This window comes from Orbicella faveolata, unplaced genomic scaffold (assembly GCF_042242905.1).
Source record: "Orbicella faveolata isolate gen_17 unplaced genomic scaffold, um_ofav_v1 contig_2, whole genome shotgun sequence".
NCBI classification, from domain to species: Eukaryota; Metazoa; Cnidaria; class Anthozoa; order Scleractinia; family Merulinidae; genus Orbicella; species Orbicella faveolata.
The window spans coordinates 13,726,535-13,752,500 of NW_028301547.1; the positions used below are offsets into that span (position 1 = coordinate 13,726,535).

Consider the following 25,966-nt stretch of genomic DNA (forward strand, 5'->3'; position numbering starts at 1 on the left):
CTACTTTGCCGAAAATAGAGAGAGAAAAAAAACGTCTCTGACATATTGAAAGTTTGATTTAATTAACCGCGCGTCCATGGGCCGAGCGCGGTTCTAGGTTTACCCGTGGTTTATTAACCGCGCGGCCATGGGCCGAGCGCGGTTCTAGGTTTACCCGTGGTTTATTTTTTTTTTTTTTGTCGGTGACCAGACGCAGACCTCCCCTCGGCCAAAATTTGAGTCACGCAACATGTGATTTTTTTCCGCCAGAAGCTGTTAAAACATAAATACACGGACAATTTTACGGATATTGTTTTCTTTTTTGTGGGTAAAATATATTTTCTTTTCGTTTTATCAAAGCGTTGGATTTAAAAGGAATAATAAATACGGTGAAAAAAGGTATTACGTCAGCCATGGAATGCGCTGACGTTGCAGCTTTCACTTTCGCTACGTGACAAATACGATCGTGTTTACTTTGCAAGTTTATTTCGGCAGAAGCGACGGTCATTAATTTATTTGTTATTTTGTGAGTATTTCTTGTGGTTTTACGCAAATGAAGTAAATCCTTTGACTGCTTCATCACAGCCAGTTCATAGATCGGAGGAAAATTAAATATTTGCAAGCCAAGCAAAGAACGTGTCAGAACGTGCAAAGATTACGTCATTGGTAGGGAAATAACCACCGTACTAAAGATAGCCGTAGATAACGCAATTCTTGAATTATGTGACTCGTGTGACTTCTTTGCTAACCCTTAACTCAAGGGAAAAAACAATTAAATTTAATCGTGACTTTAAAGAAAGAAAGCGGTTTGTAATAGTGTTCGTATCTTCATGCCCATACATATCCCGAAGAAAGTTCCAGATTAAGACTATTACGTCATCGGAGATGTCACAACGGCTACGACTGATGGTGCGATAATAGAGTTTGTGTTGATCAAGTGCTGTGATGTCTACAGTAATCAATGAATCATCAAAGATTGCTTTGGAATATGCACTGCGTTGCGACTGTAGTGCTAAGAAAACAGTTAAATTTTAAAAGCGCGGTTATAAGATCTAACAGATCTTCTTGTTATTTTTTTTTTTGTCGGTGACCAGACGCAGACCTCCGCTCGGCCAAACTTTGAGTCACGGAACGTGTGATGTTTTTCCGCCAGAAGCTGTTAAAACATAAATACACGGACAATTTTACGGATATTGTTTTCTTTTTTGTGGGTAAAATATATTTTCTTTTTTTTTTTTATCAAAGCGTTGGATTTAAAGGGAATAATAAATACGGTGAAAAAAGGTATTACGTCAGCCATGGAATGCGCTGACGTTGCAGCTTTCACTTTCGCTACGTGACAAATACGATCGTGTTTACTTTGCAAGTTTATTTCGGCAGAAGCGACGGTCATTAATTTATTTGTAATTTTGCCAGTATTTCTTGCGGTTTTAGGCAAATGAAGTAAATCCTTTGACTGTTTCATCGCAGCAAGTTCATAGATCGGAAGCAAAATTAAATATTTGCAAACCAAGCAAAGAACGTGTCAGAACGTGCGAAGATTACGTCATTGATAGGGAAATAACCACCGTACTAAAGATAGCCGTAGATAACGCAATTCTTGAATTATGTGACTCGTGTGACTTCTTTGCTAACCCTTAACTCAAGGGAAAAAAACAGTTAAATTTAATCGTGACTTTAAAGAAAGAAAGCGGTTTGTAATAGTGTTCGTATCTTCATGCCCATACATATCCCGAAGAAAGTTCCAGATTAAGACTATTACGTCATCGGAGATGTCACAACGGCTACGACTGATGGTGCGATAATAGAGTTTGTGTTGATCAAGTGCTGTGATGTCTACAGTAATCAATGAATCATCAAAGATTGCTTTGGAATATACACTGCGTTGCGACTGTAGTACTAAGAAAACAGTTAAATTTTAAAAGCGCGGTTATAAGATCTAACAGATCTTCTTGTTAAATTGCACTTTAACTTGGTGCCACGCAGTCTTCAAAGAACATTTGAGCAGTTTTGATACTTTTTACCTTTAAAAATATCGGACTGAAAAGAAGCCCATCAAATAAAAATAAACTGCTACTGCAGAGACGTAAAAACCGTCCAGAAATGAAAGCTTTTTTTGTTTAATATCCTGAGAACAATAGCCGATAACTTGTCAGCCCTAATTGAATTTACTCCCATATGAAAAACAAAAGTGTTAAGTTACATTTGTAACTAAAGATAGCAAAAATCTCGTGGGAAAGAGTGGTGACGATTCGTCAGCTCTAATTGAATTTACTCCCTTGTGAAAAACAAGAGTGTCAAATTACCCTTTGTAACTAAAAAATAAAAATATCTCGTTATATTTGCATGCAACAAGAACAAAACAATCGTCACCTGCACTTACTATTGTAAACTTTAGAACTGTTTCAAATCTGAATAGTCTCGTCTCCTCTAAAACATGTCCTAAGAACTAGAAGCGACGATTCGTGACCTCTAATTGAATTTACTCCTTGTGAAAAACAAAAGAATCAAGTTACCTTTGTAACTTAAAATAAACATAGGCAAGCAAGGCGTGCAAGAGTTATTTTTTTGTGAAGTCTCGGAGATAGGAGCATTCATGGAGCTGTTTACAGTAATGATTTGTTTAATTCGACAAGTTATTTTGGTTGCGGTGTACAGCAAGAAAGAAACTGGGAATTTATGATGTACATACGATGTTACATCGGTAATGGTAAGATAGCTAAATAGTAAGCCGTAAGAAGTTTGACTGAACAAACTACAGTAATCTAACACGTCTCCAGATTAATGTAAATACCATCTTATTTTTTTCTTTGATCCGTTCTTTGATAAACCCACACTGTGATTGGTGTGACACGTGCACATGCATAACTCCCTCACTCACCGATCACATAGCCCTTCCAACCTCCAAGAGGAATATTTGCTCACAAATACTCAAGTTAAGAGACCTTTTCGCATTTTATACAAGTCGTAAGTTTACCCTTTTTACACAACACAACACAACAACACTACTTCACCGAAAATTTAAAGAAAGAGAAAAAAACCTCTCTGACATATTGAAAGTCTGATTTAATTAAATTGCACTTTAACTTGGTGCCACGCAGTCTTCAAAGAACATTTGAGCAGTTTTGATACTTTTTACCTTTAAAAATATCGGACTGAAAAGAAGCCCATCAAATAAAAATAAACTGCTACTGCAGAGACGTAAAAACCGTCCAGAAATGAAAGCTTTTTTTGTTTAATATCCTGAGAACAATAGCCGATAACTTGTCAGCTCTAATTGAATTTACTCCCATATGAAAAACAAAAGTGTTAAGTTACATTTGTAACTAAAGATAGCAAAAATCTCGTGGGAAAGAGTGGTGACGATTCGTCAGCTCTAATTGAATTTACTCCCTTGTGAAAAACAGGAGTGTCAAATTACCCTTTGTAACTAAAAAATAAAAATATCTCGTTATATTTGCATGCAACAAGAACAAAACAGTCGTCACCTGTACTTACTATTGTAAACTTTAGAACTGTTTCAAATCTGAATAGTCTCGTCTCCTCTAAAACATGTCCTAAGAACTAGAAGCGACGATTCGTGACCTCTAATTGAATTTACTCCTTTTAAAAAACAAAAGTATCAAGTTACCTTTGTTGCTAAAAATAAAAATATCTCGTTGCATTTTTGAGTTATTTTTTTGTAAAAAAAATACCTCTTAGTCGGCGGGTCGGGTATGTTATGGACGGGTCAATGGGTGAGTGAGTGAGTGAGTGAGTGAGTGAATGAGTGAGTGAGTGAGTGAATGAGTGAGTGAGTGAGTGAGTGAGTGAGAGATATATGTATGTCACACCAATCAGATTGGATCTACTATAAACAGCCAATCAAATTTCTTGTTGTCAAGGTAACTGGTATGTGAGAAGATTTGATCCCGATAGAGTTCAGAACGGCCATATTTATTCTTCTATAAAAGAGGAGGAAGTATTCATATACTGGGTTTACCTCGACATTTTCTGTGGGTCAGGCTGAGGATTTTAGTTAAATGAACGAGATGAGCCTTGAGGTTTGAAACAGTTCGTGAGTTAGTAGCATGCAAATGCAACGAGATATTTTCATTTTTAGTTACAAAGGTAACTTGATACTTTTGTTTTTCACAAGGAGTAAATTCAATTAGAGGTCACGAATCGTCGCGTCTAGTTCTTAGGACATGTTTTATAGGGGACGAGACTTTAGATTTGAAACAGTTCTAACGTTTACAATAGTAAGTGCGGGTAACAATTGTTTTGTTCTTGTTGCATGCAAATATAACGAGACATTTTTGTTTTTTAGTTACAAAGGGTAATTTGACACTCTTGTTTTTCACAAGGGAGTAAATTCAATTAGAGCGGACGAATCGTCACCACTCTTTCCCACGAGATGTTTGCTATCTTTAGTAACAAATGGTAACTTAACACTTTTGTTTTTTATATGGTAGTAAATTCAGTTAGAGCTGACAAGTTATCGGCTATTGTTTCCAGGATATTAAACAAAAAAGAAGGTTTCATTTCTGGACGGTTTTTACGTCTTTGCAGTAGCAGTTTAATAGTTTTATTTGATGACATTCATTTCAGTCCGATATTTTTAAAGGTAAAAAGTATGAAAACTGTTCAAATGTTCTTTGAAGACTGCGTGGCACCAAGTTAAAGTGCATTTAATTAAATCAGAATTTCAACGTGTCAGAGGTTTTTTTTCTCTTTCTTTCTATTTTCGGTGAAGTTGTGTTGTGTTGTGTAAAAGGGTAAACTTACGACTTGTATAAAATGCGAAAAAGTCTCTAAATTAACTTGAGTATTTTTGAGCAAAAATTCCTCTTGGGGGTTGGAAGGGTTATGTGATCGGTCAGTGAGGGAGTTATGCATGTGCGCGTGTCACACCAATCACAGTGCGGGTTGTATCAAAGAACGAATCAAATTGCCTGTTAGAAAATAAGATGGTATCTACATTAATCTGGAGACGTGTCAGATTACTGTAGTTTGTTCAGTCAAACATTTTATGGCTTACTATTTAGCTATCTTACCATGACCGATGTAACATCGCAACCAAAAAAACTTGTCAAATTAACCAAATCATTACTGTACCATGAATGCTTCTATCTCCAAAACTTCACAGAAAAAAATAACTCTTGCACGCCTTGCGTGCCTATGTTTTTCTTTGTGGATTTCAATAGCCCTTGTAAAGATCTATTTTTTCCGCGTGGTCCTAATCTGGCCCAAAAACCTTTGTATTTAGTAAGCGCCGTCCTTAAGAGACAAACTTGATATCAGTGAAATCATCGATATCTTCACTAGTGAGGATATGGAAAATACGCCACTCGAGTCCCGGATGTGGTTTCATATGAATTTTACGAGTGGTGTATTTTCCAGTACACACTCGTGCCTATATAATAAATCGTGTTATTTCCATAATATCGAGTGCTAACACCGTAAACAGGGTCTTTCAGGCTAATCGGAGTGAAAGTCTGCACTCCACGCGGTGTGTCTAAATAGCGCTCCGGTTAGCCTCAATATCACTCCGGTTAGTAATTTTGATGAACGTGTACTTGTACATTTCGGTGACATGTTGACAATCGCAAAGATCATTGCGTGGAACAAAATTCGTATTTTTTTATTCTTATTTATTTATTTATTTATTTATTTATTTATTTATTAGATCGACGACAGGTGAATAATAGGTGACGAACTGTCCACCTTAGTGCCAGATAGCTGTACACCAGTCTGATGTTCTATTTTTGACTATTTATGGAAACAACTGTCTCCCTTTGGTACAGAGTTGAAACTCTGACTGTTTTACGGAGTCTTCTTTCTTTCATCTCGTGTCCTATTCTTGGCATTGGTATCCCAAAGAGTAATAAATTTCCCTTTTTTAGAAGAATGCTTTGTATATTCAGCGGAAATAGCTGTACACTTTATTTTAGGTTTCCACGTTCAGCAGACTTAACGTAATAGCTAGAACTCCCAACAATTGAACCTTACATTTCGCCTGTTGGGTTATATTAATCAGAATAAACAGCTTTTAAGGCCTCTTTGTGTCACATTCACTGCTTAACTATTATAATCGTGTCAGTGAGGTCTGCGTGGAGCCGAGAGAAGCAGGCATGCCCCACGCGAGGAGCTGACTGAAATAACAGCCTTGGGTACTTTGTGGGCTTGATCTAACATTTTGGATCTAATCATGATAGCTGCACCACAATACTCGAATCTCGTTGGTTTTCAGCACGGCCTATTTTTTTTTTAGCCAATTGAAGTGCGAGCAGCAAAGGATTTATATAAAAAAGTGTCTAAAAGATGTCAAACCTGGTAACATTATCAAAAATCGTCTTTGAAAGAGAATAAATTGACGCGCTATGAGCCAAATCAGCATACTGAAATTTTTGAATGTATACTATTACAGACAATACGGACTGAATTGGACTCCACTTAAATTTGTTACCATATACAGTCTTTCCAGTGCCGGTAAAATTCTTAGTGTACCTGAAGGAGGCTGGCATGGGTCTGTGCTTTTATATTCTTCATTCTGTTGAAGAGGCGCCAAGACATCCCCTCTCGCATGTGCGTTCCCCAAATGTCAGTCTACCGGCAGGCTAGATGTGGTACAGGGTATTGGTACAAGTTTCTCGTGAATTGTGATTTCCTTAGTAACCGTGAGCCACGATTTCCAAAATATTGATGTGTAAAATGAGAAATGAACGTTCAACAGGTCAATCCGTTCCGTTGCAAAGCGAAGGAAAACCTCCAACGCTTTGTGGGTGTCTTCTTTGATATTTTAAGTACAAGCACAGGAGCTTCGGCTCTTCGGCTATGTTTTAACACATTGTGAAACTTTAATAGGACCTAGTAGGAGTTTAAATGCACAAAGACAACTGAACTAAGTAGACAAACGAGTGTAAAGCAAACAAACGCCCAAACACAACGTAACCGAACAAACAGATCGGCCGTTGGCCGTCGTAGTTCACGTTTTCTCGAATGTGCAGAATGTGGCTATTTCACGTATGTTTTATAAGGAACGGCAAAGAAATGAGCTTACACAGCCATTGTACTCGTTGCCGTTGCGGTTTGCCCTTTAAACTCCCTAAAACCGAATAAACGGCAAAATAATGAACAGCCAAACGAGCACAAAGCAAACGAAAGCCCAGCGGAACAAAAAGGGCTTAGAGTGCAAAAAACATCTCTGCTACAGAAACGTCTTTTGAAAATCAAAACATATAAAATGACTTACAAACGACTTATCCAAGACGAAAACGAAACCGACAAACGGACTTCTAACAGACCAACTTAATTTGACTAACAATAGACGGACCTAAAAACCGACTAATTTAATTAACAATAGACAGATCGAAACCGACCAATGACTGATGACAAACTTTACACGAGTCTTTCAGCCAATACCATCATGGCTAAACTGACCAATAACGTTGAACGGACCAGACTTATAACATCATCGACTGACAACCACTATTCACTTGACTCTGAAGATGACTTCCGCTCAGGTTGTCGAAACGTCAGTCACCAACAACAGTTCTTTTCAGAAATACCCTCACCCGGACGATCACACTATACGAACTTTGTTTGACTTTGTTGTAGCCTCCAACGCAGACACTCGTAGTGCTCGTCACGCGTTGCGTGGGAGGCTAACTTTGTTGCTGAGGACAGGTCTCAAAAACCGCTAATTGCAACAAGTGGGCTCGATTTCCAGCCGCTGTTCGGGAAACAAGCCCGCACTCCGCAGAAATCGAGCCTATGCAACAAGTGAACGTAACGAACAACACATCTACGCGCATACGTAATCAAACAAACATATTCGCTCTTGGCAAATGTTTAATGAAAAGGTTTTACAGGCGGTTCATACTTTAGAGTAAAAAGCTGTGGATGGTTTTCAAACTCTTACAAATACGATCGGCCATTGATCAAAAAGCGCATCATCGACATGGCGAGAAAGAGAGAGATTGGAAAGGGTAAAACGAACCATTTTGACGTTGGCGAACTGACATATAAGCGTAGGCGAACTGATCCTAGCCTCTTGCAGGTGTTCAGTTAGTTGGGGCGCAGCGCGATAAACGGCGAGCGAAAAAATAGGGGAGAAGCGCGGCGAGAGAAAGCAAAAGAACTTCTGTGGGCAAACTTAACAAAAGGTCGTTCCGGTATACCAGGACCTGGTATACCCTCTGATTGGTCAATGTTGACAGGTTCATCTGCTGAAAACTGAAAACCACAAGCCGGCGGTCATGTTACGGGTCCCAGTATGCGGACTATAAGTGGGCGGAACGACATTTAGTTACGTTTTCCCACAGGCCTTCTTTCTTTTTCTCTCGCCGCACTTCTCCCCTACAATCGTGGGCAAAAGTCCTTGGGACACTTATGGCGGTAATTTAACGAATTATTTGTGTTTTACTACTGAAGTTTGAAGAAAACGCTGCTTTCCTTTTGAAAACGCGTTACTGTTCCCCTCCCCGCCCAACACAATGTTGAAAATCAGAAGAAATTGCAGGAAGTAGTTTTCAACATTGTATGAGGGATGGGGGGCGAGGTTAGGCAGGTGAAGTAGTATTCGCGTCTGGCGAGTGCACAAAAGCACTAAAAGAGCAAATTTGTTCTAAGACTTTTGTCCATGAGTGCAGTTTTTCGTTCGCCCCACTATGGCGAGGCCTATTGTCTACATACACTAATCGGGAAGAATTTGATAAGTCAGGTGCACTGAATACATGGACGGAAAAAATTTGAAAACGGCGGCAACAAGCAGTAGCTACGTGGGTTCAATTAAAACCTTACTACGCGCATGCTCTAGGGCGCACCAATGCGTTTCATTCTCGTCCCAATGCCACATGTGTTTTAAAACATGTCAACCACGTGACCAAAAGAAACTGTTGCATTTTACAATTTCTCTGGCCTAGTGTGGAAGGAAAACATGTGATTCGTTTTCAGAATGAAAATCCCGTTTTCAAAGTGTGAACGGGACATTTTAAGTACTTAATAGTGGTCAGTTGGAACGAGATTGTATATTTTGGCATGCCTGTGCCCCTCTCATTTCTTGTAAAGAATGCACGGTCTCCCGTAACGTCCAAAGCAGAACTCGTCCTTTAGAATTGTAGCATTAGTGTAATTTCTAGTCAGACGACCAGGAACAACAAGATTTTATCACCTTTGGGAATTCAAAAGATAAACTAAGCAGTTATTCAAATAGTTTTCCCAATTGCAAAGTTTTATTGAGGTAAGAAATTCAGAAGATAGCAAAGAGTATCTTAAACCTTTTTTGTTGCATATAAGGTGGAGAACAGAAAATATAAACCAATTGGCTCACTTAGGAAACAATGAGCAAACGAACATTTGTATTGTGGAGGGGAAATGGCTTGGGTGGCTTAGAATACAATAAGAATTAATTTATTGAAAAATTGACATCGCATACGAGAACACTTTCGTTGATACCTTTATTCTTAAAAATAATAACTGGAGCTAGTTCTGTTTACACGTAGCTTTTAAAGCACAACGAATACAGTGAAATGGATTGAATTGAAATGAAATGCACAAATGGTCGATGAACTTATATGACAAACCGATGCAAGAAACTGACAGATTATTTAGATAATAAATTCTGTCGAAACATTCCTTCAAACCTTACTCAGATCTCTAACATTAATTAAGTAAAACAACATAAAAGTATTATGTGACAGTCACAATACAAGTTATAGCACCAATAAATAATATCCTCCGATGTCCAGGAACTGACCCTCCCTCCGCCCCGTGGCCCTATCTGTGAAGAAGCAGTAACTAGCAAAATACTGAAACATTATTCAGTGTTCGCTTGAGCTGAAACTGTGTCAGAACTCTATGAAACAATTTGGACATTTGTTGAAGTTCTATGCCAAGGAACCGTTGGCCTAGTAACTTTGACATAGAAGAAGACACACGCAAATACTTCACCAGTGTACCACCAACCACAAATGTTTATACTGTCATTACAACCTGCCAGTGAAAATGAAGACTATATGACTGCCCGCAGTCATTGTACTGTCACCGAGGACATAACAAAGAGCCTGATTGTTGTCTTAACACAATACTCGACCTTTAAAAGGTAGGTTTATCTTTTACTTTACTGTCATCAAATTGTGATATTTCTTTAAAGGTATGTTTCTTTGGCCTAACGGTGAGCAAAATATGTATGAATAATAACGGCTTCCCTTTTGATGAATTCCCATTTATCAGAATAGTGCTCGGGAAACGAGCTTTATGTTTGTTCTGTGGCAGAGTTGTCCCGTTCATCCATCCCTTCAGTCTTCGCAGCTATTGCTCTTTACTATTTCGCCTCTCCCTACAAAGCACAGAAAAACATATCAATACACCTAAATTCATAAATGGCCGCCACGTAATGTTTTGTTTTACTAGGATTTCCCATATGCTAACGAAATCACGCTAATAAGCACTGTATTAAATGTAATATCTTAAAAAAAATTGAGTTTTATTCAAACTAAATTCAAGACATTTCCTTGTGAGAACCAAACCTAAACAACCTTCCTTTCACGTTTTGCCAAAATTGAATTGACATTCAGTCATTGAGGATGCAATAACAAAATTCTAGCGCTTCATACACATTTCTAACTGACTGCGACAACAGACATTAGCAGTGATGCTAGCCTGCGAACGCTGACGTATTTCCGGCTGTCGCTTGTCTCCGCCGAAAATAACGTCTGCGAACCCGAGCTAGGAAACGATTTCTGTGACGTAGGAATTTTAAGCCAATCACAGTTTGGCTCAAGCAGCCCCAGAACTACTGCGCGAGGTATTCGCTGCGAGGAGCACTCGAGTTTCATTCTATCATGGAATCTGATTGGTCAAGGAGAAGCAAAAGTCATTACGACACAGAAATCGTTTCCTGGCTCGGGTTCGCAGACGTTATTTTCGGCGGAGACAAGCGACAACCGGAAATACGTCTGCGTTCGCAGGCTACAGTGATGCATGTGGACATGGTTTTAGTTTCCTCATGCAGAAATGCCAGAAAAAGTGATCTAAATTGTAATTTGACACGGAGCTACTTCAATCAATAACAAGGAAAAGCTTCCTGGCTGCTACACAAAATAAAGAAATTTGTTAAAAAAAATCCCACCAACCGTTCTTGATACCTTGTATTAATTTTAATAGGACTTGACAAAGCAAATGTTCACTTACCTGCAGTCTGCTTCTCCTTGAACGCTTTGATTTTTGCTTTGAAAGAAAGCTTTTCATGGATCTTGATGATAGAGAACTAGTTTGCCGCACACTTTCTCTTACATTTGATTTGAGGTCTCTAATTTTAATGCTCTCCTCCTTCTTAGGACTCTCATCCGGAAGAGGATTACTGTTATTTGAATTCGTTTGTTTGTCAAAAGAATGTTCTCTGGACTCAGGAAGGTCTTTGCTAACTTGACGGCTGACTTCTTTGTCTTGTAAATTTGTTTGATTGCCACTATTGTGTGAATCAACGTTATCATTCCTTAAGATCCCCAGTTTGTTCTCAACTGATACATAGTCTGATGACAGTTGCAGCTCCCTTTTAACTAAGCTTCTCTCCTGATCGTCTTCTCGTGGTTTGACTTCATTAGAAAGATCACTTGCAGAATCTTTGGAATCTGCTTCCTTGACAGCAACATCTCCTGGTACCTTGATGCATGGATTAAAGACATGTTACTACTTGATATAATGAAAAAGAAAAAAAAGAAAGAAAGTAAATAATGATAATAATAATGACAATAACAATACCAATAACAACAACAACAACAACAATAATAATAATGATAATAATAATAATAATAATAACAACAACAACAGTGTTTTACGTAGCTCGATCTGTCCACTTTTGGTCATTGAAACCTATAATAAATACCACTAATATATTTGCAAGCTGTTCAAAATCTGGGGCGGGTCCAGGAAAATTAGAAACCTGCAGTACTACCCATTGCAGCAAAAGGAAAAGCTTCTGTCATGACTAAACGCCAGGAATCTTTAAAAGCATAAACAATTTCCAAGTCAAAAAGGGGCATGAGGTTTCTGACCCATGCTTCCCCCCGAAAAAAACCGTTTACAAAAGTAGTCTCTGGCTCCTTGCTATTTACCAATTTGAAGTTGCTGAGGGTAAATTGACCATCATAGTGGGTTTGTGAAGATGACATTTCGTGATTTTATGGCAGCTAGAGAAGTGTAAAAGGCTTTCCGAAACTTTTTTTAGTTTTCTACAGTTCTGACGAATCTCCTTAGGCCTGTACTATCGTTGAAATTTCAGCAATGGTGAAATTTGGCCAGGAAATATGTTTCTTTTATGAGATCATATTTGTTCTAGCGATCACTGTCAAACCTATTCTCTATCTTTCAACGTTCTTCCAGAGGTGAAAACTTATAACTGATTTTTTTTCCCATCAATTCTTGAAGTGTTACAGATTTTCAAGCAGGTCACAATGCTCGGTGGTTGGAAGGCCAGAAGAATACATGACAAGAACAAGAACATAAATTTTATAACACGACTACGTTAGTTTAGAGGGGCAATGTCTAAAATAAACCAGTGGGATATCTATTTAAAATTACTGCCACTCCTATATTTTTTAAGTATTGCCTGGGCACTGTCCCAGATCATCCTACATGACAACTCTTGACAGCTATTTTGCAGTAACATACATGTAAGAGATTAGTTTTCTTTTCCTTCCATGTTTCATTTCATTTTCAGACACGAGTACACATTAAGTCAGGTGTCAATCAGAACTGTGTGCTTTTGAGAAGTTTACAATGACTTGTGGGACTTTTTTTCATTCACTACAGATTTTCAGTCATGTAATAAATCTCTTATTAACCCAGCTTGTTTGGAACCGTACTGAGAGAATATTAGTCCTCGGACTTTTTTGTAGGGACTCTACTTTGTCCATACTTTCAAGACAGTACAGTACTCCGTTAGCTGTATTAACTTTCGTTCGTACTAAGTAGAAAAGAAAATTAATAAAACTAATTGACAATAGTGGTTAAAAGCCATTGATAGTATTAGTTCATTTCAGGAATGATTTCAAGGGTTGTAAGACTGAAACGAGAACCTAATAAATATTATAGAAAAGAGAAAAAAGGATTTGCTAATACACAAAGATTGATGGCCAAAGCGTTGTTTTAGTTATTTCCATATGAAAAAAATATTAATACCGTTTTGAATAAAATTACAATAAACTCATGAATTAATTTATATTTATGAACAATACAAAATGTTTCGTGTCTTCAGATTCTGATTTAACATTACCTACTCCTACTGGCTTAATATTACCATGACAACAGTAACAGAGAACAACTAGAAGGTGTATTATGTCACAAAAGCCCAAGTTTAACACTTACTGTGTAAATGTGAATTTCTACTCCAATTGAGGGATAGAAAAGCAGAATTCCAGTAGTACCTAACTAAGGTTTAAATCCTCCACAAAGTAAAATGACATCACAGATTATACCAAATACAACACACATGCACTGCTAATTTAATTGGAAGATCATTTCATAAAAAAAATTGTGCACAACAGACACCCTTTGGTTGCAGCATTTATTGTCGTATTTGTTACATAAGTATATTTTGTGTTACTACCTCACTATTATTCCTGTACTTCACTATTTTCCACTACATTAACTAGCACACAGCACTGTAAACACTAGCCATAACTAAATTAAAATTTAGTTCCTCAATTTATTGTACTAAACAAAATAATTCAGTGATATTATAAGTTTAAAGATGGCATCTACAGGTAATCTACAATCATCTGAATGTTCTATCTGCAGTGTCATCCATTTTATGAAGTTTTTATGAAGCCCAGGTTGCCAGCCCAGGGTTAAGCCGGAAAACATTCATCTTAATCTTGGTTTAAAATTTAGTAACTGGTCTCGATGATACATGTATATTAGATCAACAGTTAAACTTTGCCAGATTAAGAACTAAATGTAAGGGGATTTGGTTATAATGATCTCGGGGATGTCTCACAAAAATTAGTTCTAGATTCCAAGACCAAGAACTGACTACCGTAAGCATGGCTTCAGTTTCAGTAGTGCTTTTCTATAGAGCAGTCTTTCTAAAGAACCACACTCTATTGATTTCTTAGGCAACTTTCCGTTAACTTATCAGTTGGTTTTCTGCATTAACTCAGCCACATGCTAAATATAAAAAGCAAGGTTATAAAGAATTGTATTTTTGATATTATACTGACAATTTTAACTGTTCATTCATGATCATTAATTTTAGTCTAAAAAAATCTGCGGCTGTATTACAGCTATGATCTTTACTTGCCTACAGATGAGTTAATTTGATTGTTTTTGCTACAATGTTGATGAACCTTACATGTAAGTCCATAAAGATTCATGATCAACATTACAGTGCATGAATTTAAAATAGGAACCTCCGCCTATATATGCTACCAAAGCACCTACAATTTTATAAACTGCATGTACCAACAGACTGTTAATTAAAAATAATTAATTTATATTACATTTTATTTGTAGATGAGATAGAACATCTTACTATGTGATTAAAGTACTTCAAGAAAAGTGTTTAAATTTAATTACTCTAAATGTAGCTTTGGCCACCAATCTGGGTGTTCTGTTACTTAATCAGGAGGTTGAAAATGTTCATTAGTGAAAAACTGTGATGCTACAAAAGCTGATTTCCAGCTTTTGTAGCATCAGCAATGAAATAACAACTACTGAATGCATACAGCTGCCTGCATTTTGCTTTTACATGCTGAAAAGTTCTCAGTAAGGGAACAAGCACCTTTTTGGCAAAACCTATCCAGATAACCCGAAGACTACATACATGACTAGCACTGACAATCTTGCCATCCCAGTTGGGCAGCAAGGATAACTAAACAACCTGACTCAAAAACAATTTGATTCAGACAATTCTTAAAAATACTGGGATTTTAACCGAAAGGGTAGCTTGTTCCCCTAACTGATTTATTAAGAAACCTTATCTGTATGCTCCAGTTTCTTCAGTTCCTCGTCAATTTCATGTTCCGAGACCTTGATATTAATGGGGCTATCAGCATCCCCAGCAGCTGCATTCAATTTCTCATATTTGTCAGAGTTTGTTGATTTCTCGTCCTCTGTTTTACTCATCAGTTGCCGCTTTTCATTCTTTAAATGTTCTTCCTCACCTTGTATCTGATCAGGTGATTTGTCTTGAGGGGCATGAGGAACTGGAGGCTCTTGCCGCTTCACCTCACCTTCAACTGCTTCAACAGGTTCCTCTGCCTTCCTCACCCCTCCATTTGCAACAGCATCAATGGGTTTTATATTCCCAGGCTTTTCTTCGCCAAGTTTTGCATCGTTAACAACTTTTTCATCTTTGTTGACAATTTTGTCTGCTCCTAGACCAACCTACATGAAAAAAAAAAAAAAAAAAAAAAAAAAAAAAATGGGACAAACGTTGTAAACTGATTATTGTTTTGTGATCTTGATGCATATCTCACTGACAACAGATCAAGAGAAATAAAAAGAAAAGTCAACACAGCAACATTTCTTCACACCTGCATCATTTTTGTTAGATACTGTCCAACCAAAGAAGGAATCACCTAAACTTAACATAAGCTAATGAAAAGAATAACCTCTACTCTTGCACACAATATAATAATCCTGCACATGTCTATTGTAGTACTCTTTTTCAATTTAAGCAAGAAAATTAATGAAAGTAAAGCAACTTGATGTTTTGACAACTTCATGTCATCATTGTCACATGAACAAATTAAAAATAATGGCAAGGGATATTTATAGAAATTAGGATGCGAGGATGTAAATAATTAGCAAAGGTGACATGAAAGCATTCACAACAGGTAAAAAGTTTCGTGCAAATGGAATCCACTTGTCTGTTCAGTTTTGGTCTTTTACAGTTCTTAATCCACAGCATTTCAAAGATCAAACATTTGATTCCATTTGGATTCCATTCCCGCAGAACTTATTTCTTTTATTTTTACGAATTCTGTGGAGCATCAAGATGAGCAGGGCTAAAAATTAACTTCAGTGCTTGGTGGCCAGTTGGGCCAGTTTCCTTGAATTCTTAGTGGCCCATCCCAAAATGAAGTAGCCCTCGATTTCCTCTAGTTTAAAATGAAAAACTTAAATAAACGCCCCATGGGTTTTAACGGAGCGTTAACTAAAAGGAAAGAACACAAAAAGGTAATACCCCCAGTAATGCCATGAGACATTTTTCGTTAACATTTCGGCCATTCATTTGGGACTATAAAATTATTAGAGGTGTTATTAGATTCTTCCTCAAAGTCACTGTCATCATCTACTCCAGAATCTCTTTCTTCATCATCACCTGTGCAACTGTTTTGAAATGGCCACTGCCTTTTGTTCTTTTCATAATTTTTAGTACTTTCAGAGACATCTTCCTTACTTTTCACTTTTTTTGGCGGCGGCAGCTCACGACCGGGGTGGAATCTCCACTTTTTTTGTCTCAAATCTATATTCCAATCTTGGTGTAAAGTCTGTTCTCAAAGCGAAAACGTGTGCTTCGAAACCATCCCATACGGAACTCTGGGTAAGTCCATAGACACGTGGCAATCACAAAATCAAAATGGCGTCTATATGTTGAGAATGCGGATTGCTCGTGAAATCACTGTTAAAACAGCTCTGAATTTCCACTTCAGAACTAAAAATTCACTAATTAAAAATGGATTATCTCAGAGTCCAGGCAAAGAAACGAAGAGAAAGGTAGTCCAATTAAGGTCATTCCACTGAAATAGAACCTGCACTGAGATTTTTGTCAAACTTTGCCTATTGATTGTTTATATTATAGGACCTTAAATTCTGAAATAAAAATGAGGGGTCCCCATGTTCGTTTAGGAGCAACAGCACCTTGTTTATACCCATATAAATCCTTATAATAGCACCATGATTGTAGTCACGATTGCTTGCTAAATTCACGTTTCCAACGATTGTTTTTTGTTCTACACTGAGAATTGGTCCATATTTATTTCACACAGAGAAATTCATTACTCAATTCAAAACAACAGAAAAAAATGATAGGTCACCATACTCATTTGCGAGAAAATGATGATTTACCTCTATGGCGAGATCCAGCTGTAAAGAAAAAGCCGCCATTTTTTAATGCGTGCATGCTAATCATGCGTGAAATTATGCGCAGTAGGGATGCGCAATGCAATACTGGGGAATGACCTTAAACTACACATTGAGTTTTATTTTTTCCCAAGAAGGCACGGTAATGAATCCTGCCATCTGATTGGTTCTTAGCGTGGTCAGATTTTCCTACCTCTGACCACGGTCACGGTAATGGTGGGAAACCGCGCGGGTGAAATTGTCGTGTTGGTCAATTTTCGTGAGTGAACTGGCGTTAACCGTCAACCTTTTACACTTTCATCGACGATTAATCAAAGCAAGTTTTTCCCTATTTAACAACACGGCCATGGGCTGAGCGCGGTTCATGTTCTACCCATGTTTTCTTTTGTGTATGTGTAAGTGACCAGACCCAAACTTCCTCTCGGCCAAATTTTGAATCACGCAACCTGTGATGTTTATTTGCCAAAAGCTGTTGAAACATTAATACAAGGACAATGTTACGGATATTGCTTTCTTTCTTTGTGTGTAAAATATATTTTCTTTTGATTTTATCAAAGCTTTGGATTCGAAGGGAAATAATAAATACGCTAAAAATGCTAAACATCAGCCATGGAATGCGCTGATGTTGCAGCTTTCATTTTCGCTAAGTGACAAATAAGATCATGTTTACTTTGCAAGTTTATTTCGCCAGAAGCAACAGCCATTAATTTATTTGCAATTTTGCGAGTATTTCTTGTGGGTTTCAGCAAATGAAACGAATTCTTTGGCTGTTTCATCGCAGCGAGTTAAGAGATTTGAAGAAAAATTAAATATTTGCCGAGGTAAACAAGAGCTTGCCAGAACTTTGAACATTTAAGTCAGTACTATGGGAAAAAACACAACCGTTCTAAAATTAGCAGTGGATAGCGTTAACCCTCTGATTGTGTGACTTGCATGACTACTTCAAAGCACAAACAAATTAAATTTTGACTTTTCAGGAAGAAAGCTATTTATTAAAAGCGTTATTAATAGCGTGACACTCGTTTCCTTTAGTATCGTTCATGGGCATATCCCGAGCTAACTTCCAGATTAAGACCATTACATCATCATAGATTTCACAAAGGCTAAGAGCAATGGTGCAATAAGTTATAACACAGTTTGTGTTGATCAAGTGATGTGTTAACAGTAATCTACGAATCATCAAGGACTGCTTTGGAATGTGCACTGCGTTGTGACTGTAGTATTAACAAAACAGTTAAATGTTAAAAGTGTGGTTATAAGATCTAAAAGATCTTCTTGTTACTTTTAAATAGCAGGGAAAGTCACTGTAAGCAACTTCAGTTGAGTGTTTTGCAGTTGTGAGAATTTGTTTGGTTGTTTGTAGCTTGGCGATGTAATGGCACGTAATACTGTGTTTCTCTTGGTGCACAGTTTGAAGGCATAAAATAATCAGTTGCAGTCGAGTTTATCTCTCTGATCGTTGCTGTATTCAAGAGAATTTCTGTGGAATACACCTAACAAATTTCCTTGCTTTCTGCTACGCAATTTACGGTGAAAAAGTGCGATTTTGAGTGATTCGCAACGACTGATAGAAATTGTTTTTGTAGTACAACTTCAAACTTTGCACGAAATTCCACACCAGGAAAACAATTTTGGAGAACTTAACTGGTGAACTAGATGCAACTAACATAAAGTAGTGCAGAATAAATCTGTTCTTTAATACATCTTTCGTTGTCAAGTATCTGAGTTAGTCGCTCGTTCGCTCGTTAGATTTCCTGCGATGGTTTGTAGATGGCATGTAAGCCAATTCAATGACAAAGCGGTGTAAACAAACCCACTTGTGAGCCAATTTACTGCAGGAAAAAAAAAATTGTTATTTGCTGGCTTAGGGTCGGTCCGTATAGTGAAAAACTGTGACCTCGGGCTTGAAAATGCTGCAATTGGCCTGCAGCCTTGGGCAGCATTTTCAAGACCTTGGTCACAGCTTTTCACTATACAGACCTCCCAGCTGGCAAATAACAGATATTCATTTTTAACTCTGTACTTCGCATTATATACATTGCAACTTTTGGAAATTCTGTAGCATAGTCGCACATCGGGCATTCAAACCTTAACTTTTGGTGGCCCTGGTCAGTTTTAACTTGCCACTGGCGACCGTGTGACCACCAATTTTTAGCCTTGGATGAGAATTTTTCCACCTTGTGAAAAACTACTTCCTTTGATCAATGATACCATACAATAATATTCTCATAAATTCAAAGAACTGTTAAGTTGATGTTATTCTTATTCTTTTGACAGTCACTTATCTGTTTACCATTTGATTGAGACTGGAAGGCGTAATTAAATGTTGATTGTACTAGGGAGTTAAGAGCAACTGTCACCAAAAACCAAGCAAAATTTGAATTTAGCGGCAGAAGTCGAAAAATCGATTTTTCTCTCTGAATAAGGAATTCGACCTGGTAACTGAAAGGGATTTTTTTTTTAAATTGTGTGTTTATTCTCAAACGGTGCTCAAGTCAAGTTCTAACCTGGTTTGGATAGCTGAATACTTTGTCTTTCAAGAAAAAGTATCGATAAGTGTTGGTTTTTCTTTACACGCGAACGCAAATCAAGTTCAGATTACTAATTTTAAGCCTTTGCGATCGGTCATTTTAGTGACGGTCGAGGCGAAAATCGTTTTCCTTGATTTTCTCGAATTTAAAGCGCTTCGAGCTCCAAAAAACTATATCACGTTTCATATCTACCTCAGGGCTATTTGTGGACAAAAAGAGAGAAAAATCGATTTTTCGACTTCTGCCGCGCTATGTTTGCTAATTAGAAAAATTCACCCTCAAGGGCTTGATAATAAAAGCTTGCGACACCAGTTCCTACCTTAGCAACATCAACATCAACTGGGGATTCCCTAATACCAATGTGAATGCTTGTGTCATTTTCTTTGTTTGAGGGATCTTGGAAGACTACTGGCTTGATAGGATCAATTCCTGGTGGATGGATGTCAACCTGATGATGCTCACCACTCTCTTGAGTTGTCAGTACTGTATATGTGCCAGCCACAAAGCAAACTAAACCCAACACTAGCACAAGCTACAATAAAGGAATAAATGGTAGTACTCATTAACGTGAGAACCTGTTGAACATTATTGTTTAACATACATAATTTATAGGAAATGACTGGACTGGACACACGTTCCATGGAACTTACAGCTAAACTATCATTCAAATTTCACTCTCTATTACAACGATTGTTACTACTAAAAGAGAAAACCAAACTTCCCTGACTCTTCACTGACCAGAAAAAACAAATTAACTCACCAAGTTAAAAATCAATTAGACATTAATGAATTTGCACCGTCTTAATATTTGTTCAACCAGCGTTTGTTCTTCGTACAGATGATCAAATTCTGGGAGTTTTCCAGGGTACAAATTTCCAAAAAAAAAAAGAAAAAACAACAACAACGACCAGGAACAAGAACACAGAAATTCTGTAGTAGTATGCTTCTACACAACTGATGAGCAAATATTAAACTTGGCTTACATAACATAACAATGTAATACAAAAGTGATTACCAAAGATGCTTATAGCCAGCAAACCTGCAGCAACTTTGAAACCAACATATTTCATGTAATACATATGATAAGGGTAGTCAAAACAATTTTGAGAAATTTGAATGTGGTGAGACACAACATTTACTACAATCATTAATTTACAAAATAATACTTATAACTATAAGCTAATTTAAAGTTTTATGACGTAATAAGTTCTAATCTGAAGGCAATCTGAAGGTGGCAGATTGGAAAGTAATGGGATTGAATTCTGGTGTGGGAAGATTTTTTTCTCTGAGGTACTGGCGGAAAGTTTGCCTTTATCCACAAAAGTAATAATTTGCAGAAGAAAAACCCTTCTCGAGCGTGAACCCCTCGCAAATGTTTTAGCAATGTTTCAGTTCAAAGCCACTGTCAACGCTATCAGTAGATCAAATTATACACCCACCTTTGTTAATTTGTATACCAAATAGTCTCTAATTTAGGAGCAGTTGTTCGACTCCAAACAAAAAGATCAGGTCATTACTTTGGCAGCCATTTTGTTATTAATACCAATAGTTAGGCAAATGTTGCCTCCAGCCCCACTCCCCACTCCATTCTCACAAATTCCCTGGTCAGCAGAATTACCACCAAAAAACGTTTACGACCCATAGACAGACAGACAGACAGAATGATTGACTGACAAAATGAATTTAACTGACTGACTGACTGACTCTGATTGACCCAGTGAGCCAATAATTCTTTCCCCAACTAACTGCTGTAACTCTTTCTCTACTTGTCCAAATCCCTTGACCAAAAGTTAAGCCACTGATTGACCTTGAATTTGCAAAAACAAAACATTTCATGCCGTTTTTCCGACAATCATGCAAAATAATGTACCCCAGCAGAATTGGCTACCTGAAGACCACTGCTCTACAAGCTGAGTTACTTTGGATAACAATCACTTGAGTCAATAAATTTGCAGATTTATAATAGCAGAGCTCCTAAGCGCCAAAGGTGCACGAGCTGAGCCCCATACCTTAGAAAATTTGGTAACCCACGGATCTGAAAAATTTTGGTTGTCACCTGACTGTCCGTATTTTGGGTGTCCATGCTATTGTTAATTGACAGCTGTCACAAGCTATCCGCTGACCAGTATCACGTGACTATATCGCGGGCTCAGGTTTAGAACCCATCGAGGTTGTGTGTTTTTTTTAAGTTGACAACTGATCCATTACTGGGTTACTGATTGGATTGCGAGCTCAAGTCACGTTATTTCTCTGGGGGAGAAGGAAGGAGTACTCGCAAAGGCAAAATTTCGGCGCAAATTAACCCCTGGCGCGTTGTTTACTTTTCTTCTGACATTCCTTGTACAATCGTCTCTTGGAAAGTCCCTGATGTATTGCGAAAGTAATTTCTACAATCTTGGTTAGGCTTGTTGGGTATAGTTTGTTAACATTTAACTGGAAAAAAATTGCAAAACCACACACTGAACAATTACATGCTCACAGTTGATCATTTTTTGAGTTTCTGATCCAAGAAAAAATAATTTTCTTTTTCCTTTATCATCAGTTATTGCAATCAGGAGCTCCGCTTTTAGGCTTGGCTAAATCTATATATTAAATTCACAGTATATTCTGTAGACCTGGGCTAAATGTGGCGATTGAACCCTTCACATATGAAATCAGTGACAACATACCTTTGCTATAAGCCTTGCTGTTGTCTTCTCTGACACAATATGCAAATACATGGTTGATGGAAATACAAATGCTATTAGGGTACCCATTGTTGCTCCAGTCAATGCCAGTACAAATTCAACTACAATCACACAAAAAAAATTCAAACACTAAATCATTATAAGCTTTCTATTAACTAATGGCAAAACCACTACAACTGTACAAATGTTTTCAGAGAAAGTACCCTGAAGGATGCAATGGTCACAAAACATGTTAACTTACAAGGGAGCTAAAGGTTTGTTTGATCACAGTTATTTACTCACTTTGTGGGAAGAGAATTCCCAGTGTCAGAGTGCCAGAAATGATAGCAAGAGTCAGGTATGTAAATCTGTCATGTGGAATGAAACCAGCACCACCTGGTAAGTTTTCTGAGCTGCCTGACTGCTGAAGTAAGAAAAAAGAAATAAATCTCAATGCTGAACGGATAACAACATGAAATAATTGGAAAATCTGGCTATACTATGAGAAATAAACACCAAAACCTTTGAAAGCTTCTAATACCTTACTGGAAATTGAAAAGAAAGATTGGTTTCTTTTTTGAATGTGGCTGTGATTTTATCACTCAATGCTGTATTTCTGCAACTGTATGAATCTACAGGTCAGCTGTTCAACCCTCAGCACAGAGGGTAGCCAATACATAAACTGGCAATAATTCAAAAGCAGATAAGGAAAGGTCTAGGTACAAAGTAGTGTGTAGAAAAAAAAATAGTGGCAGTTCAAGTGTAAATAACAGGTATTATAATTCTAAATTTTAAAATATTCACAAATGACACATTGTAAAGAGTATAGCAGAAAAGAGGCTCATCAGTAATAATTGATACTGTTTAACTCATTGACTCCTGAAGCTTTTTACCAAAAACACATTTTTTGGACATTTTGGAGATTTTCACCCAAATCTCGTTCCCAGAGCCCAGGTGTCTTTTGGTCAGCACCAAGACACAGAGCTTTGGAATAATCAATTTCCAGACTCCAGATTTTAGGAGTTCTGGTTTCACAGCGCATGCGTGCCTTGGTTTAAAACATGGCAATCTCATTCCCAGAGCCCACATGTCTTTTCGTTGGCGCTGACCAGAAGACACATGGGCTCTGGGAACAACATTACCATGTTTTAAACCAAGGCACACAAGCGCCGTGAAACCGGAACTCCTAAAATCTTGGAGTATGGAAATTGATTATTCCAGGGCTCCATGTCTTGGCGCTGACTAAAAGACACATGGGCTCTGGGAACGAGATTGTTTTCACCCTGGATATGGGCCAAATTAGCTCCAATCTTCCCAAAAAGGCATTGCAACAGGACAGCATGCCTTTCTCTCCCCTAAAATTGCGTTTTACCACATTTTTGCTCCAGCATGTGCAGAAATCAAAATTTGGAAAGTGACCCACAGCATAAGTCTTTAGGTGTCTTTTTTTTTTTATTATTATTATTTTTTTGCCTTTCCTTTTTCTCCTTTTCTTATCTTTTTGCTGTAGTGATTGACCTTCTACTGGGCTTGCTTCCGGTTCAAAAATGTCTGCAAAAACATTATCGAAACAGGCAATTTTTACCATGGAGTAGCTAAGTGTAGTTGCAGGAAATTTTGCTGCGAATTTTTCACTCAAATTTCTGAGCATTTTCGTGCACGTGTTCCAGGCTCCATTGAGCCGATCACTCTGATCTGGGTATCACTAGAAAAACCTTTTCCTCCTGCAGAACTTGAGTATAGATGATGCCAATTTTGGTCAAAGGTGTTGACGTCAGAAGTGGAATAAAGGCCAATGCTCGTCACGGCGGGTTACGGCCAGCATGGGGGTCAATGGGTTAAAAAGAGATAATAAAAGCATAAACATTACCCACTGTGCTTTATTTGCTACAATGACTACCGTATATGCATCTGTGGGTGTGTGCATTTTCCAGAGCTACCACCTAATTTATTCAGAAAGTTATAAGTTCTACAAAATTTCAGGGCCTATTTGAAATTAGTAGAATTCTACTAGTATACTAATGCAAATGCTGCAATCTGATTGGCTGAGCTACTTGTATACTTTCAGCCATTATAGTTCACCACTAAATTTTCTCTGATTCTTTTTGGTTTAAATTGATCACGTGACGCGATAGTGTTCATCCGCAGAGAGACACTATCAGCCCATAGTGTCCGTCCAAGGAAAATACCCGGATGGATAGTACTTGTCCGTGAAAATATTTCTGTAAACAAGCGGGCTTATAGAAGGTAAACAATTGGAATTGTGTTTAAAGGGTTTTTGTTTCTTTTCCGTTTCAAATTTTACATTTGGCTTTCACGGCAAAAGTTGAAAAACTTAGTATGATTTTTGTACTGGCACAGGGAATAAAATTTAGTGGTGAACAATAAAGACAATAGAGTGCTTATGTCTTGGAACTATTGGTCTGATAGTTGCCCCTTGGAAATTTGATGTTCTTAAAACTAGCATATTTGCCCTCGAAGCTTTGCTTCTTGGGCAAATATTTGTTTTAAGAACATCAAATTTCTGTGGGGCAACTATAAGCCGATAGTTCCTCGACAGAAACACTCTATTGTTTAATTAGAATGCAGTAGCTGTGGGTTGTCCATGTTTTGGAAGAAAGTTTAGATGTAAATGGATAATTAAATTCCTGAGAAGACTAAAAGAAGGACATAAACGGATTCTTGACTTTTAAAACTTGAATTTATTGAAAAACCGGTGCGTGTGCCAAAACAACTGCAAATTTACCAAGGACAATCTGCTGAATCAACTATTGCCTCATAGAAATTGAAAGCGAATAATCTAATTGTTAATTGGTAACTTATTCATGTAACAGAAAGAAATGATATTAAGTGGGTCCATGCTATATATAAAGGTCAGAGCATATCACGAGTAGATTAAATAGAAATCTACGACAACTTCTACCCAAAAGGGGCACATCAGAGAATGCGGCACAGTTGATAACCATTGGGAAACTTTTTTCATCTGATGCCTGCTTTTAGCTATGTGTACAGATTATGTTTAAGTTTGTCTCTTAGTTTATCCTTTAAAATGTCTTTCTATATAACCCATCCTGTACTTGTCTTCATACTGAGACATTCAACCAGACACATAAACAAATCTTGCCCAAATCTATAAACTTCAAAGGTCTTGTTTCATTCCTATCATGGAGAAATTACTGCTTTGAGATTTACAATAGAAAGGAAAAAATGTAAGTCAATGTTCAGGGGGCCTCAGAATGGAAGATCAACAAGTACAGAGTCCTCAAACCATGACGATCTGTTGTACGCTTTCAAGTAAGTTTTGAATATCGATCGCAGATTTTAAGCAGTTTCCCAGACTTTAGAAAACAAAAATAGCAATGTACAGTATTACTTTGAAGTTGAATTCAACTTTTGGAACGATTGGTAACGCCGCGGCCAATAAAATGACTGTAAAAGTTGGAGAAGTTTTGGTTTGGTTTTAACTTGTGTCTTTCGCTTTTATTTTCCATTGTTTTCTGAAATGTTGGCTGTTATATGTAATACAAGAATGGAAATTTTTTGTTTCGTCCTCTGAAGTCAATAATTAACTCATTTCATTTCTTGTTTTCTTATCAGTTTTACACATCAGGTTGAGTTTTTTTTTGTTGATATTTTTTTAATATTTTGGCCCTTCATTTATTCAACTTTAAATGAGCCATCTTGATCTTGTGTGTGCTAATTTAATATACCAGTTTAAGA

General features: G+C 37.4%; 1 protein-coding gene across 3 annotated transcripts in view; it reads right to left on the minus strand.

Moving 5' to 3' along the window:
- Nucleotides 1-9,405: 9,405 nt before the first annotated feature.
- LOC110047851 (solute carrier family 38 member 10-like) overlaps nucleotides 9,406-25,966 on the minus strand; it is a 32,232-nt gene continuing 15,671 nt past the window's right edge. For 2 of the 3 annotated variants that reach the window (XM_020753596.2, XM_089289706.1), the window contains 6 exons: nucleotides 22,550-22,670; nucleotides 22,250-22,368; nucleotides 19,900-20,112; nucleotides 14,938-15,348; nucleotides 11,155-11,625; nucleotides 9,406-10,300 (listed from right to left, as the gene is read on the minus strand). In XM_020753596.2, coding sequence (XP_020609255.2) covers nucleotides 10,286-10,300; nucleotides 11,155-11,625; nucleotides 14,938-15,348; nucleotides 19,900-20,112; nucleotides 22,250-22,368; nucleotides 22,550-22,670 — 1,350 coding nt within the window. In that variant the 3' untranslated portion in view covers nucleotides 9,406-10,285. The remainder of the gene's footprint in view (nucleotides 10,301-11,154; nucleotides 11,626-14,937; nucleotides 15,349-19,899; nucleotides 20,113-22,249; nucleotides 22,369-22,549; nucleotides 22,671-25,966) is intronic. The other variant, XM_089289705.1, reaches the window with a different exon arrangement.